This window comes from Tachypleus tridentatus, chromosome 3 (assembly GCF_004210375.1).
Source record: "Tachypleus tridentatus isolate NWPU-2018 chromosome 3, ASM421037v1, whole genome shotgun sequence".
NCBI classification, from domain to species: domain Eukaryota; kingdom Metazoa; phylum Arthropoda; class Merostomata; order Xiphosura; family Limulidae; genus Tachypleus; species Tachypleus tridentatus.
This window is the reverse complement of record NC_134827.1, coordinates 38,763,924-38,783,322: the sequence shown is the minus strand read 5'-3', so window position 1 is coordinate 38,783,322 and position 19,399 is coordinate 38,763,924. Positions and strand designations below refer to the sequence as shown.

Here is a 19,399-nt window from a genome sequence, read left to right as displayed (position 1 = left end):
ACACTTTTGGGTAATTAGAACACTAAAATAATGAAAGTAAATGAACAACGATCAGTTTTAAATTGCCGGAAAAAGCAGAAATGTACCATCATAATCATAAAAGTTAAATGTCTGTTAGTTAGTCAGGCAGTCACGCTCAATTTCTTGAGTCTAATTCTACTTTTTCTTCTATTGTACTTTATTTTTTCATTGGCCGTTCCAATTTTAGTTGAATTAAATTGGTACCATAGGAGTGAACAGCAACTAAAGTTTGGTACTTTTCACACTACATAAAAACTAAAGGTTTATTTAGTACCGATTGGTACTTTTCACACCACATAAAAACTAAAGGTTTATTTAGTACCGATTGGTATGTTTCACACCACATAAAAACTAAAGGTTTATTTAGTACCGATTGGTACTTTTCACACCACATAAAAACTAAAGGTTTATTTAGTACCGATTGGTACTTTTCACACCACATTAAAACTAAAGGTTTATTTAGTACCGATTGGTACTTTTCACACCACATAAAAACTAAAGGTTTATTTAGTACCGATTGGTACTTTTCACACCACATAAAACTAAAGGTTTATTTAGTACCGATTGGTACTTTTCACACCACATAAAAACTAAAGGTTTATTTAGTACCGATTGGTACTTTTCACACCACATAACAACTAAAGGTTTATTTAGTACCGATTGGTACTTTTCACACCACATAAAAACTAAAGGTTTATTTAGTACCGATTGGTACTTTTCACACCACATAAAAACTAAAGGTTTATTTAGTACCGATTGGTACTTTTCACACCACATAAAAACTAAAAGTTTATTTAACACCGAGTGAAATTAATTTGTTAAGTAGAGAAGCTCTCAGTGATGATAAAGTATGTACAGTTAATGTGGTTTTAATAGGACTACTGCAGTTATACAATTGATGTGATAAGATACAAAGTGAACAGTAACTGCTGGGACAGGTATCAGTAATGGAACCAACCACTCTTTAGGTAAAGCAGATACTGTTCACGATAATTTTTGGTATCCCGAGTCTAAAAGGCCTTTTATTTTTCTTATATATGTTTAGGGTGGCAAAATTGTAAGTGCACATTAGAGGATTGAAACCTACAAGTTTTGGTTTCCCTCCATTTTTTATAAGCTTTTATACCAGTCATATATAAAACTTGTATATTCCTCTACATAACTGATAGAAGCTGTTCTGCATCTGTAATGACGTACCTCTAACGTTTTAGGGAAGAAGTCGTTGATACGAGCTTCCTTGATTTTTTCTGCATAAGTCAATCTAAAAAATACACACAAACAGTCTTTTAAACAATTTGAAGACAACTTTCATCACAAGCAAAACAGAGTAAATTATTACTATACAACATTAACACGTCTGTGTATTTTACACAGAAGGAAACACACGTCTGTATAAGTACTAAGTACTGTTTTTTATTCTGTATGAATACATTCTTTTTACGTTTAGGTCAATACTAAATTCTTTTACAAAGAGATGTGGTAAAATATATTATTACAAAAAATATATATTAATTTTATTAAATAAAATATTGTTTTTTTTTATTACAATGTGTGAATTAATTTCAGTTTTACATAGGTGTTCATTAGTGTTTTAGAGTATCTGGTGATAATTTCTAGGACTGATCCAAGACTTTTCATTTTATATCTAGTGCAACATTCAGTATATACATAAAATATTAACCTTAATATTATATATATTTTGCAATTTTTTACTTGTCTAGTGGTTTTGTGTATCAACAAAATATAATTTAAAGGAAAACAGTCTATTTTGATACAATTCAGTATATTGTGTTAGGTAAACTTAAATCCATAATTAAACAAAACAGCCTACCCTGATACAATACAGGTCACCGTGTCTTTGGTAAACTGGAGTCCAGTTTACATAACAAGTGTGTGTTATGTAAACTAGAGTCCAGATTAATTAAACACTGCTTACTGTAATGGGATCCAGTTCACAGAATGTGTGGTAGGTAAACTAGAGCCCAGATTAATTAAACACTGCTTACTGTAATGGGATCCAGTTCACAGAATAAATGTGTGGTAGGTAAATTGGAATCCAGATTAATTAAACACTGCTTACTTTGACGGAATCCAGTTCACAGAATAAGTGTGTGTTACATCTACTGGTGCCTCCAAGTTGTCTAGCGAGAGAGGAGAATGATCCTTTGTTGACACATTAGCTCCAATAATCTGAAAATAATATTAAAACATTAAAATTTGACTCTCAAGAATTCATTCTCCGATGATTCTCTGTTATATCATAGAAACAAGTTCCTTCCATAAAATCAAGGAGGAGAGAATAATGTTGGTCAAGACACAACTTCTGCTATGTAATCAGGAGAGAATAATGTTGGTCAAGACACAACTTCTGCTATGTAATCAGGAGAGAATAATGTTGGTCAAGACACAACTTCTGCTATGTAATCAGGAGAGAATAATGTTGGTCAAGACACAACTTCTGCTATGTAATCAGAGAGAATAATGTTGGTCAAGACACAACTTCTGCTATGTAATCAGGAGAGAATAATGTTGGTCAAGACACAACTTCTGCTATGTAATCAGGAGAGAATAATGTTGGTCAAGACACAACTTCTGCTATGTAATCAGGAGAGAATAATGTTGGTCAAGACAACTTCTGCTATGTAATCAGGAGAGAATGATGTTGGTCAAGACACAACTTCTGCTATGTAATCAGATTTTTTTTATATCTCATGGGTATACACTTGTTAATGTTAATAGGGTCTGTATGAGATTAGAACTTGTTTATAGTTATTTTTAAGGTAACATGTTTAACAGTTGCTAAATAATGACCATTACTAGGCAGCCATCACTACGGTACAAGAAACATGTTGATAGCAACAGGAAACAGATAGAGTTTACTACATTTGCAAATGATTGTAATGTTGGAACTAGCATTACATAAAGTTTAAATGTAACCGAGGACCTTGGTCTCCTACCTGACATTCCAGAGTGTAATCCTAATCACCAATTTTTATGACAATCAGTTTTAATTACCTTAAAATGTGAATTCGTCTTTTAAATTAATTAACGTGCATCTTAGTTTTGGATCAAAAAATATCCTCACACATGAGTGAATTCATCATCTTTCTGTCATCCAGATTAACCACACAAAAAATGATTGTTTGTTTGTTTGTTTTTGAATTTTGTGCAAAGCTACTTGAGGGCTATCTGTGCTAGCCGTCCCTAATTTAGCAGTGTAAGACTAGAAGGAAGGCAGCTAGTCATCACCACCCACTGCCAACTCTTGGGCTACTTTTTTACCAACGAATAGTAAGATTGATCGTCACATTATAACGTCCCCATGGCTGGAAGTGTGAGCATGTTTAGTGCAACGGGGATTTGAACCTGGGACCCTCAGATTATGAGTCGAACGCCCAAACCCACATTGCCACAAAAGAAGAATTTCACCTTAATTGTACAAGGTTTTATTAACCCAAAATACGACCGATGAAACGATATTTTCGTACATCTGTACACATAAGGAAATCTAATTCTTATAAAGATTATAGAAGTACACCAGAAACAGACACTTTTAGTGCTTGCAATGAAACTTGTAGTAAAATCAGATGACTTTTATAGGTTTGTAAATTTAAAAAAAATTAAAATGAAGACAATGGAGTACGATTTACATCAAATAACAATTAACGTACCTCGTTCTATTGTATTCAAATTGACGTACCTCGTTCTCATTGTATTCAAATTGACGTACCTCGTTCTCATTGTATTCAAATTGACGTACCTCGTTCTATTGTATTCAAATTGACGTACCTCGTTCTATTGTATTCAAATTGACGTACCTCGTTCTATTGTATTCAAATTGACGTACCTTGTTCTCATTGTATTCAAATTGACGTACCTCGTTCTCATTGTATTCAAATTGACGTACCTCGTTCTCATTGTATTCAAATTGACGTACCTCGTTCTATTGTATTCAAATTGACGTACCTCGTTCTCATTGTATTCAAATTGACGTACCTCGTTCTATTGTATTCAAATTGACGTACCTCGTTCTCATTGTATTCAAATTGGCGTACCTCGTTCTCATTGTATTCAAATTGGCGTACCTCGTTCTATTGTATTCAAATTGGCGTACCTTGTTCTCATTGTATTCAAATTGGCGTACCTCGTTCTCATTGTATTCAAATTGGCGTACCTCGTTCTCATTGTATTCAAATTGGCGTACCTCGTTCTCATTGTATTCAAATTGGCGTACCTCGTTCTCATTGTATTCAAATTGGCGTACCTCGTTCTCATTGTATTCAAATTGGCGTACCTCGTTCTCATTGTATTCAAATTGGCGTACCTCGTTCTCATTGTATTCAAATTGGCGTACCTCGTTCTCATTGTATTCAAATTGGCGTACCTCGTTCTCATTGTATTCAAATTGGCGTACCTCGTTCTCATTGTATTCAAATTGGCGTACCTCGTTCTATTGTATTCAAATTGGCGTACCTCGTTCTATTGTATTCAAATTGGCGTACCTCGTTCTATTGTATTCAAATTGGCATTACCTCGTTCTATTGTATTCAAATTGGCGTACCTCGTTCTATTGTATTCAAATTGGCGTACCTCGTTCTATTGTATTCAAATTGGCGTACCTCGTTCTCATTGTATTCAAATTGGCGTACCTCGTTCTCATTGTATTCAAATTGGCGTACCTCGTTCTCATTGTATTCAAATTGGCGTACCTCGTTCTCATTGTATTCAAATTGGCGTACCTCGTTCTCATTGTATTCAAATTGGCGTACCTCGTTCTCATTGTATTCAAATTGGCGTGCCTCGTTCTCATTGTATTCAAATTGGCGTACCTCGTTCTATTGTATTCAAATTGGCGTACCTCGTTCTATTGTATTCAAATTGGCGTACCTCGTTCTATTGTATTCAAATTGGCGTACCTCGTTCTCATTGTATTCAAATTGGCGTACCTCGTTCTCATTGTATTCAAATTAGCGTACCTCGTTCTATTGTATTCAAATTGGCGTGCCTCGTTCTATTGTATTCAAATTGGCGTACCTCGTTCTATTGTATTCAAATTGGCGTACCTTGTTCTCATTGTATTCAAATTGGCGTACCTCGTTCTCATTGTATTCAAATTGACGTACCTCGTTCTCATTGTATTCAAATTGACGTACCTTGTTCTCATTGTATTCAAATTGACGTACCTTGTTCTCATTGTATTCAAATTGACGTACCTTGTTCTCATTGTATTCAAATTGACGTACCTCGTTCTCATTGTATTCAAATTGACGTACCTTGTTCTCATTGTATTCAAATTGGCGTACCTCGTTCTCATTGTATTCAAATTGGCGTACCTTGTTCTCATTGTATTCAAATTGGCGTACCTTGTTCTCATTGTATTCAAATTGACGTACCTCGTTCTCATTGTATTCAAATTGACGTACCTTGTTCTCATTGTATTCAAATTGACGTACCTTGTTCTCATTGTATTCAAATTGACGTACCTTGTTCTCATTGTATTCAAATTGACGTACCTTGTTCTATTGTATTCAAATTGACGTACCTCGTTCTCATTGTATTCAAATTGACGTACCTTGTTCTCATTGTATTCAAATTGACGTACCTTGTTCTATTGTATTCAAATTGACGTACCTTGTTCTCATTGTATTCAAATTGACGTACCTTGTTCTCGTTGTATTCTATATTGAAAGTAAGATGAGTCCACAGGTGTAACTTGTGGGTATGTGGTAAAAAACCCCCTTCTTCCAAGTGTCCAATAAATCCACGAAGTGGAAGATCATCTATAAGTAATTTTTTAAACTAAGTTTTCAAACAAAATATTTTAAACTATTTTGATACAGTAGTTACAAAACAGAAACTGAAGTGTAAATAGAAAAATCTGATTAAATATTTTTTAACTTGATTAATAAAACAGTTCCTGCTACTTTCTTAAGTCAGTTTGATTAATAAAACAGTTCCTGCTACTTTCTTAAGTCAGTTTGAACACCAGCCAATATGAATTTATAAAAGAAGCTTTTGAATAAGGAAAACTTGATTTTAAGATAAGAATTATAATTTTAAAGATAAGAAGATAATTCTGGAGAAATGAAGAAATAATAAAGATGAATGAGCTATAAAACTAATTAATTAATGACTGAAAGTTATTTACTCTTATTAAGTGAGCTCCATTATAAAGGTATTGGATGAGTGAGATTATAAACTGTTACTCATTACATTCAGATTTAATGAAGGTTATGTTGTACTGATGTTATTTTTTTGCTTCACCTAACACTAATGAACCCAACTTTACTAATTTACAATATATCATTTGTGAGGTTAATAAAGTAGCTTTTGTATTTTATATTATGATGTAATAAAGTTAGCTAAATGCTAGTTGCAATTTTAAAATTCACCAATATGGCTTATTTCATAATTTGTCATACCTATAAATTATCATTATGTTATTTATAAATTTATTCACAATGAAGCCAACATGTTCAACAGACTGATTGCATTACTCAACAATTATATCAGTTTATTATAATCATTTTGTCCAATTATATATGTTAATTATCTGAACATAAAAATACATATCTTCAAGGATTTGGTTTTTAACTGTCAACTTAATATCCACACACAACTAACTGACTGCTGAGAACATTGAAGATTTGAAACCCACACCCAAATTATTGTATTTAACTCAGAAATATACATACAGAAAACTTGTTTAAAATAAGGAATAATCACTTCTATAGAACTTTAATCACAAACAACTGGTGAATAACAAACCTATGTGAAGACAACAACTGCCGTTTTTATAAACATTTTTATTATACTATCCACAATCCATGACTGGAGTGACAAAATTAGATACAAGCTCCTACTCACATTACAAAGTCACCAGATATTATAGTGGATGCTACTTGTTATAGAGTCCTAATACAAATTTAAATTTATTCTTAGAAGGTTTTGAGACATACTAAACAGCAGTTTCATTCTGATGTCAAGTGTACAATTTGTGGTGATCTTAATGCTGTTATATTCTAAATGGATTATGAACACCTCTACACTTAAACTTTGCCCAAAACATGTTGAGAGAGATTAACATTTTCCATATCAGAGTTATCAAATATAATTCAGTTACTGATCACTTATTTAGGGTGTAACCAGGTATAATTATTGCAGTCAACAGTGTCCACTTCTCTTATTTAAATAATCCTATATAATAAAAGATATTTTGATTTTAAAAATTAACAGAGAAATATTTGGAAGCAAAATATACATAGTACAAAATGTATACTGGTAACAATGAATTATTTTGTTGGTTTTTTTTATACATGTGTTAAACATTTTATTCATATAAACTTGAGTATAATCCTTATATACAAGAAAATATTATACAATCTACTAAACCTAAACATTTATATAATTAAAAGAGTAATGCGTAAAGCTTTTAAAACTAAGTTATGCAAACATGAAATAAGGAACAATGGAATGAATCACCACATGCACTGGGTACTGGGAACTGATCTGTTAAGTTAAGAGTTTTAATATCTCATTCAGTACTCAGGTTTTGATAGTGATAGTATCATTAGACCAAGTTTCTCTTACAAGATAAGACATTCACTTTGTCATTTATATCACACCATTTGGCTCAGAGTATCTTTTGAACTAGAGATATTTGGTGTGTATCATGTGTTGTAGATTAGGCTTAACCTTGTAGTCACTGAGACATTCCATATAATCTTCACAGAACTCTTTGTACTTAAACCTCATATTCAAGTAGTTTAGGTAGGGCAACAGAATTGATTCTTATTGGTTTCACATTTTTAAACTTCATACATTCAAACAGACAACATAAAAACCAAAGAAATATTTTGTACGTGAAGCATAAGTCTCCCCCCCCCCCATATGTTATTGAGGTTGACAAAACACAAAACAAAAAATAATTACAGTGGTACCTCGGTTCTCAAACAATTCGGTTTTCGAGTATATTGTTTTAGAAAAAAATGTCTCAGTTATCAAACATAAACTCTGTTCCCGAACCAAGCTGTCATGGCCCGAACCCCCGAAATAACCCTAACGACCCTTCAACTATTTTCAGCCCAAGCCAAGCTTGCCCAAAACATTTTACCCTCACCTGTCGCTCAGTCCACACTCCCGCTAAAATCTGCTGTGAACGATCTCATTTTTGTTTTTTTCCTTTTCTAAATATTCTGATTAAATAAGCAACCATGGGGTCAAATAAGGATAATGAAAGCAGCAAACCAAAAAGAAAAGTTGTTAGAACCACAATAGAGGTGAAAAAAGATCTCACAGCAAAGCATGAGAATGGAGTTCACGTGTCTGACTTTGTTACACAGTTTGGTATGGTGAAGTCTACAGTCTGCACTATACTGAAAAATAAAGAGTTCATCGAAGGAGCTGATGTTGCAAAAGTAGTGACAGTGCTTACGAAACAAAGATCACAAACAGTGGAAGAGGTAGAAAAACTGTTGTTGATTTGGGTAAACATAAAACAGTTAGCTGGTGATAGCATTTCCAAGACCATCATTTGTATGAAAACAAAACAGTTGCATGCTGACCTCCTGAAAAACACCCCTGGAATGAGTGCTGATACAAGTGATGCCTTTAAGGCTAGTAGGGGGTGGTTTGAAAAATTTAGGAAGAGAAGTGGCATACATAGTGTGGTGAGACATGGGGAGGGTGCCAGTTCTAACAAAGACGCTGCTGATAAATTTGTTAGGGAATTTAAGGACTATGTAAAAGCTGAAGGTTTTATTCCCCCACAAGTGTTCAACTGTGATGAGACAGGCCTCTTTTGGAAGAAAATGCCAAAGAAGACCTACATCACCAAGGAGGAGAAGTCACTGCTAGGACACAAGCCAGTGAAGGACAGGCTAACTCTATTGTTATGTAGTAATGCAAGTGGGGACTTAAAACTTAAGCCTTTGCTTATGTACCATTCTGAGAACCAGGGTTTTAAGAAAAATAATGTCTTGAAAAGTAAACTAAATGTCATATGGAGGGCTAATAGTAAAGCACGGGTAACCAGGCAATTATTTATGGGTGGGTCCATAAAGTGTTTGCCCCAAATGTAAATAATTACCTTAATGAAAAACAGTTGCCACTCAAGGCCCTTCTTGTGATGGACAATGCACCTGCTCACCCACCAGGCTTGGAGGGCGGTTTGGTGGAGGGTACAGCTTCATTACGGTGAAGCTCTTGTCCCCTAACACGACTCCTCTCATTCAGCCCATGGACCAGCAGGTCATATCAAACTTTAAGAAACTACAACAAAGCACTGTTTCAAAGGTGCTTTGAAGTGACCTGACACAGAGTTAACCCTCAGAGAGTTATGGAAAAATCATTTTAATATCCTCCATTGCATAAGGATCATAGACAAAGCCTGGAGGGAAGTGTCTTTGAGAACCATGAACTCAGCCTGGAAGAAATTGTGGCCAGACTCAGTAATAGAGATTTTGAAGGCTTTGAGGCTGAGCCTGTTATCGAGGATATTGTCTCACTAGGCAAGTGTATGGGTTTGAATGTGAGTGGTGATGATGTGGAGGAGTTGGTGGAAGACCACAACGCTGAGCTCACCACGGAAGAACTCCAAGACCTTCAGAAGAAGCAGCAACAGAGAGGCAACTGAGGAAGTGTCTTCAGATGAGGAGGAGGGAAGGGTGGATGTTCCTAGTCCACTAATCAAGGAAATGTGTGGAAAATGGGGAGAGTTACAAAGTTTTGTGAAAATATTTCACCCTGACAAAGCTGTAGCAAACTGCAGCATAAACCTTTTAAATGACAATGCCATGTCTTACTTCAGAAACATTTTAAAATGCAGGCAGAAATAGGTCCAGTGAGTCTCAAGCAGGTTGTAGCAGTGCAAAGAGACAGAAAGAACCCCAGAAGGAGAGTCATCTGACATTTTTATGGAAGGTGACTCCCCTTCCAAACAATAATAACCCTCCTACTCTGCACATTCCTTACCACCTTTCACTTATGCCATCAGCTCTCCTCAGCACAGGTAAAGTACAGTTAAATTTTCATTTATTGTGTTTATAGTTTTTGTGGTTGACTTTATGCATGCAAGTATTATTATACAGGTATAAATAAGCAATATTTTTACTTAAAATGCTTCATAATGTGTAATTTTTGGAGGTCTGTAACTGATTAATTTAATTTACAGTATTTCTTATGGGAAAAACTGATTCAGTTTTCAAACAGCCTTCTGGAACAGATTAAGTTTGAGAACCAAGGTGCCACTGTACTTGCAGTTTAAAGAAACATCAAAACAAGTTATTACTCTGAAGTTAACAAAAATTATTCATAATGAAACAGATGTACAAATTTACTGTAACACTCAAACTACAAGTTCAGAAGATGTGATTGGTGGGTTGATTCTTAAATAAAACTTCCCTATACTCTAAGTTCTTAAAACTTATGAAAAAACATCTGAGCTCTAATGATATACCCATGTGTAGCATGAAATTCAAACAGATTTTAATGAACAGCTATAAATCAATATAAGCCAACTGATATCAAAGCTTAAGAAACACATACAGTATATGAACATAGAATAAAAAAATCTCCAAGATCTATAATGACTAGAATGCACTGAATTATCAGTTGAGTGTTATCACTATTAACAAAATTTCAACAAATACTGGCTGTTCCAAGTAAAAGGTGTACAGAAACAATTCTATCTTGTAGCCACAAATTATGTTCCAAAAATGATGGATAGTTGCAAAAATCCTATTTTTTTTATATTAAGGTGTGCTTTAAAAAAAGAAACAAAACAAAAAAATACAACAAATGGAATGTAAAAAATAGTTCATTCATTTAAATATACTTCTTAAAATTTGTTCATCAAAACCCTTTGTCAGACTTTGCTATATCCAGTTTCTCCAAAGATTTTATGTAAATTAAATAATGAATAACACTTCATGTATCTCAATTGATTCTTGCAAGAAGATTAAAATATCTGGTCCCATTTTTTAACCCATTAGTAGCAGATGCAGCAAAAAAAGCATTCAGAAGGTTATAAAGCTGTCACTGCATTCTTTTTTAAACAAAAGTTGATCACAACAACAAATCACAAAACAACGGTTGATCACATCTTAACAAATCACGAAACAACAGTTGATCACATCTTAACAAATCACGAAACAACAGTCGATCACAACTTAACAAATCCGCGAAACAACAGTCGATCACAACTTAACAAATCCGCGAAACAACAGTCGATCACAACAACAAATCACGAAACAACAGTTGATCACATCTTAACAAATCACGAAACAACAGTTGATCACAACTTAACAAATCACGAAACAACAGTTGATCACAACTTAACAAATCACAAAACAACAGTTGATCTGCACAACAACAAATCCGCGAAACAACAGTTGATCACAACAACAAATCCGCGAAACAACAGTCGATCACAACAACAAATCGCGAAACAACAGTCGATCACAACAACAAATCCGCGAGCAACATTCGATCACAAGCTTAACAAATCACGAAACAACAGTCGATCACAACAACAAATCACGAAAACAACAGTCGATCACAGCAACAAATCACGAAAGCAACAGTGATCACAACTTAACAAATCACGAACAACAGTGATCACAACTTAACAAATCCGCGAAACAACAGTCGATCACAACTTAACAAATCCGCGAAACAACAGTCGATCACAACAGCAAATCACGAAACAACAGTCGATCACAACTTAACAAATCCGCGAAACAACAGTCGATCACAACAACAAATCGCGAAACAACAGTCGATCACAACAACAAATCCGCGAAACAACAGTGCGATCACAGCAACAAATCATGAAACAACATGTCGATCACAACAACAAATCATGCGAAACAACAGTCGATCACACTTAACAAATCGCGAAACAACAGTCGATCACAACTTAACAAATCATGAAACAACAGTCGTCACAACAACAAATCCGCGAAACAACAGTCGATCACAACTTAACAAATCGCGAAACAACAGTCGATCTGGCAACAAATCCGCGAAACAACAGTGGATCACAGCTTAACAAATCACGAAACAACAGTCGATCACAACTAAACAAATCCGCGAAACAACAGTTGATCACAACTAAACAAATCACGAAACAACAGTTGATCACAACTAAACAAATCACGAAACAACAGTTGATCACAACTTAACAAATCACGAAACAACAGTTGATCACAACTTAACAAATCACGAAACAACAGTTGATCACAGCTTAACAAATCGCGAAACAACAGTTGATCACAACTAAACAAATCGCTTAAACAACGGTTGATCACAACTAAACAAATCACGAAACAACAGTTGATCACAACTAAACAAATCACCGAAACAGTTGATCACAACTAAACAAATCCGCGAAACAACAGTTGATCACAACTAAACAAATCCGCGAAACAACAGTTGATCACAACTAAACAAATCACAAAACAACAGTTGATCACAACAACAAATCCGCGAAGCAACAGTTGATCACAACTAAACAAATCACAAAACAACAGTTGATCACAACTTAACAAATCACAACAACAGTTGATCACAACTTAACAAATCACGAAACAGTTGATCACAACTTAACAAATCACAAAACAACAGTTGATCACAACTTAACAAATCACAAAACAACAGTTGATCACAACTTAACAAACCACAAAACAACAGTTGATCACAACTTAAACCACAAAACAATGGTTGAACATGACTCAAGATATAAAACAATAGTTGATTACAACTCAATATATTATTGCAGTGGCTGTCCATGACTCAAGAATTATTGTATAATGGTTTAACAGGACTCAAATTATAGCACAAAAACTAAACACTCTACACCACAGAAATGAACACTCCTTCCAAGAACTGAGGGTACATCTTATCTCTCCACAAGTCAGCACAGCCTATGTCATACCTATCACACAAAATTATGAATCCCATTTTTCTTTAACCAAATGTATAAGAAGTCATCCAATGGATGGAGTACTGACTATAATTCTGAATTTATATATTTACAAGAAATGTAACAAGTTTGTTATTAAAGTGTACAGTTCTGTTGTACATAAAAAAAATACGTATTACAACAGCAGTGTCCTTAAAGTATGCAATGTATTTCTGAACTGGTAACATCAGTCTGAATCTGAAACCAACAAGGTGGACTGCAAGATGATGTTAAGATAAAGTTACTTTTGGCTATCATGCACTTTACACTCATGTACTCCTTTGGTAAACTGACAATATGGAATAAAATGAATAACTGATACTTCTGACATAAAACTCTGTTGAACTGCACTCTGTAAAAGATTATGACATGTGCACTTTGACCCCACCTTAATACACACAGGGTTAAAACTAATTATAATGTGAACTGCAGTAATAAAAATAAAATCACTATCAACAGAAATATAATGTGTTAAATGTGTTATGCAATAAACACTAAGATATAAATTTTAGCCTGATTCTGGTATAAAATACACTCTTACGTAAACCTTGGAAGGATGACTCTTTTGTTCTCTGGTACTCAAGCAGAATACAGTAGAACATTATAGCTGGACTGAAAATCACCAAACTTACTGGTTAATCATACTTACCAAGAACAAATTCAAAGTAATAGAGTTCTTCCACTGCACTTCTGATTTTCTCCAAATCCTTGTGGTCCATGCGGACTGTGCACAACTTTGCATCCACAATAGGAACTGTAACAAAATTTTTTGATGGTTACTTAAATAGTTAGTAGTTCATTAGGCACGTTTTGTATCACAATATCAGCAAATGGAATGAAATCTGGAGTAAACAGGTAGGAAAAAAAATGACCAAATCTTTTATTTGGAACCATCACTATTATTATAATTACATTTGGGGATGATATGTTAGAGATAAAAGTGACAATTCAAAAATAAATTTTTTGTTTGGGTATTATTCTGCAGTATCCTCTTTTGTACTCCCTTATATTGCTGTCATTAGGATGGATACGTCTGATAGTATTTATAATATACACAAATGACTGGTAAAGAAATATGTAAAAGTAAAAACAAATGTTTATATTCTATTATTTTATGTTAAGATTATCTTTAATTATTCCCATACTAATTTTGGTCAGTTAAGATAACCACAAGTTTTGTAAATTTGATATAAAAGGACTCATTTTGTAAATGACAACAATAACTTGGCATGCTATACATACACACACACATACAAAGTATATACCAACTTATCACTCTATAGATAAAAAATATCTATTTCAATCTTTACTTTTATTGAAATCACATTATTATTTGAATTGAAACTCACTTTACTATAGTTTAAGTTCAATTTGTTCCTCAACTGAATATTAATATTGGGAATGTATCATCTAACGTTAAAAACAGAATCACTTTACAACAGTATCATTATTGTTTTGTTGCGTGTATCAAGGATTCTCTCATTTTCTGGTTACTCCCATATGCTGTACCTCATTCAGAAATGTACATATAGATAATTATTATGCGCAGTCTTTAACAATGAGTGCTTTCTTTAAAGTAGAGGTCATGGTCTGGAGATCCTGTGGTCATGACCGAGAAATCATTAAATGAAATATTGTTACCTGTGGTTTCAGAACACGAATAAATGGACGAGCGGCAGGATTTAGGTAGTGGAATGTTGGTTCTGTTGGATATTCTAAATTATCACTGACTCTAATTTTTAAGTGGCATTTTCTTCTGTCAATGTACGAGACCTTACAGTCACAAAGTGTATATTTATAACAACCCAAGACTGTAGAAGCTAAGGTACTAAGGGTAAGTCTGTACACTATTATAAGCTGAATTTGAGAATGGAAGTTTTTGTTTTAATTTGAGAAGGGAATTGTTTTTTTTAATTGGTAGGGAATGAGAACCCATTAAAAGAAAGAAAAGAATTAGGGACAATGTGTACATTGGTTGATGGCTAGAAGTAGGGAATATTTAGGGACAATGTGTACATTGGTTAATGGCTAGAAGTAGGGAATCTTTAGGGACAATGTGTACATTGGTTAATGGCTAGAAGTAGGGAATCTTTAGGGACAATGTGTACATTGGTTGATGGTTAAAATTTGTTGTTTGGGAAATTAGTGTAATCTCAGAAAATCAGTCATTGCCATTATTTGACATCTACCTATGTAGAAGGGAAAGCTTAGTGTGAAATGAAACAATTAGAACAAATATTAAAACATCTGTTTAATAATGATATAACCAGATTACATTTGAAGAAGCAGGGGATAAAACTATTGAAACTAGTGTACAAGCAAGTAAAAGTTATTTTACGATAACGAGAGACAGAAAAATGTTTACCTTCTACTGGTAATCCTGACACCTGAAAAATGGTAAAGAATCACTCTCCAGGAGTTCAGATAAGAATCTGATATTGCAATGTTGGGAGTTAAAGTAAGATAGAAACTTGGAAATGTGGCTTGATTGTCAAAATAACAAGTGTCATCAATATGGCATTCATAAAGGACAGGTTTAATTCACATGGAGAGTTTTCTAGCCACTTGTGTTCATGAAAGCACAGAAAACTGTTAGCTATCATCAGATACAGCAGGGATCCCAATGGCAATTCCATCTACCTTGGTCATAAATGACATCATTAAAGAGGAAATGTTTTACCTCTGTGGAGAGGACAAGAATTTCCAGGAATTGTTTATAGGTGAAACCATGATACTGTTCAGTGACAGTGGGAAAGAAAAGGTCCATGGTTAAATTTGAAGTTTCACCACAAGATATATTGGAAAATAAAGATTCATTATCAAAACTGGCCATAATATGTTCATCAGCAAGGTAAGAGTCAGTAACTCTAATTTAGTTCAAGGTGAGGAGTTTCAGGTTAGGAATAATAAATTTGGACAGGTACCCAGTTTTGTGTACTTTTGGTAGGACAAAAAAATACCAAGTTTGTTGTTACATAGGGCAATTTGTTGAAAGTCATTTTACCTCTAATATTTTGACTTTTTTTGCATCTTCATGAATATAAAATCTTATATTTTCTCTCAAAGGTAGTTATAAAAAGTCTATTTTTTTTTTAATTTACTAAGCTGATGGTTTATTTTACCAATATACTCAGGTTTTTCATAATGGCAATATTTGTCTGGTTTAATGTCATTGTTTTAAAACAGAGTTCAAAGGTTTATAGTTCAACATCATTTCTGACCTACGGTTTTCTTTCCATAAATCCATAGCCAGATAATTACAACAGTAGCCTTAACCCTTTCAGCACGGTTGCCGACCACAGTCAACTTGAAGGCTCAGTGCAGCAGGCGACCTTCCTTTATTCCTGTTATTCATATGTATTAAATTTAACATATATAGTATTGGGTACAATCACTGAACATTTCAGGGACTTTTGTTGAGTTATTGCTGAGATATCATGCTTTTTAGTACTGATACCGTAATTAGTTGAAGTATCAAACATATATATTCAGCATATGCCAAACATTAAAATGTGTTATTCAGTGCTGAAAGGGTTAAGCCTTAATGTAATTACTTTAATAACATGAATAATTCTATCTGTCAAGTGTACAGATGTAAAGAACTAACCAGTATCCCAATACAAAATTCAATGAACTAATTAACACAAACCTGTATCCCAATACAAAATACAATGAACTGATTAACACAAACCTGTATCCCAATACACATAAAATAAATTGTTTCTTTTCTAATTTAACCCACCTGTCAAAACTTTACTTTTTTCAAATCCATAAAACAATTTTTTTTTTATCACAAGCTCAAGAGGTTGTATACTTTCACATGATCAAAATTCAAGTCCACTATTGGTATTCAACACATTAACCAGATATAATATTGTTTTATACAGGCATTGTGGAAAGATTTAATAAGATAGATGTTTTGATGCATATGATAATTTATTTGTGTAAAGTTAATTAATAAAAGCTAAACAACTCTACATGTTTCAGTCTTGTGAAGACTGAAGATGTGATAAAAAAAAACCCATCTGAGCAGCTTCTTGAAGTAGGAAGTGATGTGAGTGACTGACTAGGATCTTGTCCAATGTGATAAGAAACCCCATCTGAGCAGCTTCTTGAAGTAGGAAGTGATGGGAGTGACTGACTAGGCTCTTGTCCAATGTGATAAGAAACCCCATCTGAGCAGCTTCTTGAAGTAGGAAGTGATGCAAGTGACTGACTGGGCTCTTGTCCAATGTGATAAGAAACCCCATCTGAGTAGCTTCTTGAAGTAGGAAGTGATGTGAGTGACTGACTAGGATCTTGTCCAATGTGATAAGAAACCCCATCTGAGCAGCTTCTTGAAGTAGGAAGTGATGTGAGTGACTAACTAGGCACAGAAAGAAGCAAGCAGAAACCTTCCTCCCACGAAATCATGAATTGTAAGACCCAGTAAATGAACAACTTCAGATAAACTCATTGCACATGAGTATACCTATGGAGAGTAAGTAATACACACTAAAAAACTAACTACAGATCTCCTGGGGAAAATGGACAATACCTCACACCTCTCAGATTATGAAAAAGCACCACAGAAAGAAACTTTACACATTAGATTCATTCTACCTCAGTAAAATTGTAACTTTAAAGGATAAAATTGTTGGCCGAACATAGTACATGTTAACTATAGCTTGTGTTTCATTTGCAGACATCAATGACCCTGAGAAATGGGACAAGTGTCAAACTAAGTGTTAATCACCTTCCATATTAAATTTTGAATTCATATGAACAAAGGATAATTCAGAAAGCAAACATTTAAAAAACAATGGAAATGAAGTACAAAGTAAAGCTTGAAGTCAATACATATTGAACTATAATGGTAAAGATCTACACCATTATAGATGGTACAGTATGATTGGTCCGAGCATAGTCACATCATCAAAACATGGCAAAAATATAATGATAATGATAAGAACTGACTGATGAGCTGTTGAAAGTTTTAACAATACTTGGAGATCAAAGAACCGTGAGAGAGTTTTCAGTGAGTAAGATGGTACTGTTTTGGAAGTACACATTATTTGAAACATAGTAACTTATTTGCTTAATATTACTGCTTTGGTAATTCAACAAAATTGAAATATTAACTTAAGAAGAAAGATCACAAAACCTAATATCTTGTTCACTGGGTAAAAACAAAAGCGATTGTTTCATTATGTTCCTAAATTGCTAACTTTAAACATTAACAAAAGTAATAATTTATCAACTTTCCAGGCATTTTATGAAATTCTTAAGCATTACAATGTGAAATAAGTATGTTAGCTATTTAGCCTGTAGTTCAGTGTTACAATGTAGTAACTATGTATGTATTAAAATATATTGTAACTATTCTGGAATATTTCATAATAAAAATTATTCTTACATTCTACACATTAATTACTTGGACCATGAACTTACCTTTAAATTTTATATCATAATTAGAAAATGCCATTCTGTCACCATCAAGAACTTCCCCCAAAGTTAAGCTCTTGTGCTGAATCTATGAGTGGTTAAACAAGAAATACAATTATATGTCACCTTCCTGAACAAGGAATACAATTATGGTTTACCTTACTGAACAAGGAATACACTATACATTACATCAGTAAAGACACAAAAATAAATCCCAACTTTTAAAGCAATAAATATACAGAATGTTTTTATTATTAATTGTTATCATACATGAAAGGAATGCCATGCTAGCAGAGACTGTTATCATACATGAAAGGGATGTAAAACTGGTGGAGGTCGTTGTGAGATTCAGAAGCAATGTAAAACTGGTGGAGGTCGTTGTGACATTCAGAAGGAATGTAAAACTGGTGGAGGTCGTTGTTACATTCAGAAGGAATGTAAAACTGGTGGAGGTCGTTGTTACATTCAGAAGGAATGTAAAACTGGTGGAGGTCGTTGTTACATTCAGAAGAAATGTAAAACTGGTGGAGGTCATTGTTACATTCAGAAGAAATGTAAAACTGGTGGAGTTCGATTGTTACATTCAGAAGGAATGTAAAACTGGTGGAATTAAATTGTTACATTCAGAAGGAATGTAAAACTGATAGTTTCTTATTATATTATATTTAGAAGTAATACAAATATAGATGTCATTACAGTAAATATAGTTTCCAATTGTTATTTGAATGAACATAAAACTCATGCAAATTGTTATATGTAAATATGTTATATGTAAATAAGCAGAAAACCAACCCATGTTGTTATACCATTTAAAGAAAACCATGCTCAAATTTATTAATATTTTGGATTAATGTAATCCTAGAATGTTTTTTTTGTTTATTTATTCGGTGAAAGTGACCAATCAAGTTTATCATATTTTCGTACAATCCTAGTCTGAATTATTACATTATATTAAATGTAGCTTTAAGTTATTAATCTGGAATTTTATATTTA

At 33.6% G+C, this 19,399-nt stretch overlaps 1 protein-coding gene across 1 annotated transcript in view; it reads right to left on the bottom strand.

Annotated features, from left to right (window-relative positions):
* The window catches only part of LOC143246716 (transmembrane 9 superfamily member 1-like), a 61,976-nt gene extending 43,484 nt beyond the window's left edge, over positions 1–18,492 (bottom strand). The window contains 5 exon segments of the mRNA XM_076493808.1: positions 1,219–1,282; positions 2,102–2,211; positions 5,683–5,801; positions 13,632–13,736; positions 18,413–18,492. Coding sequence (XP_076349923.1) covers positions 1,219–1,282; positions 2,102–2,211; positions 5,683–5,801; positions 13,632–13,736; positions 18,413–18,446 — 432 coding nt within the window. The 5' untranslated portion in view covers positions 18,447–18,492.
* Between the last annotated feature and the right edge of the window lie 907 nt (positions 18,493–19,399).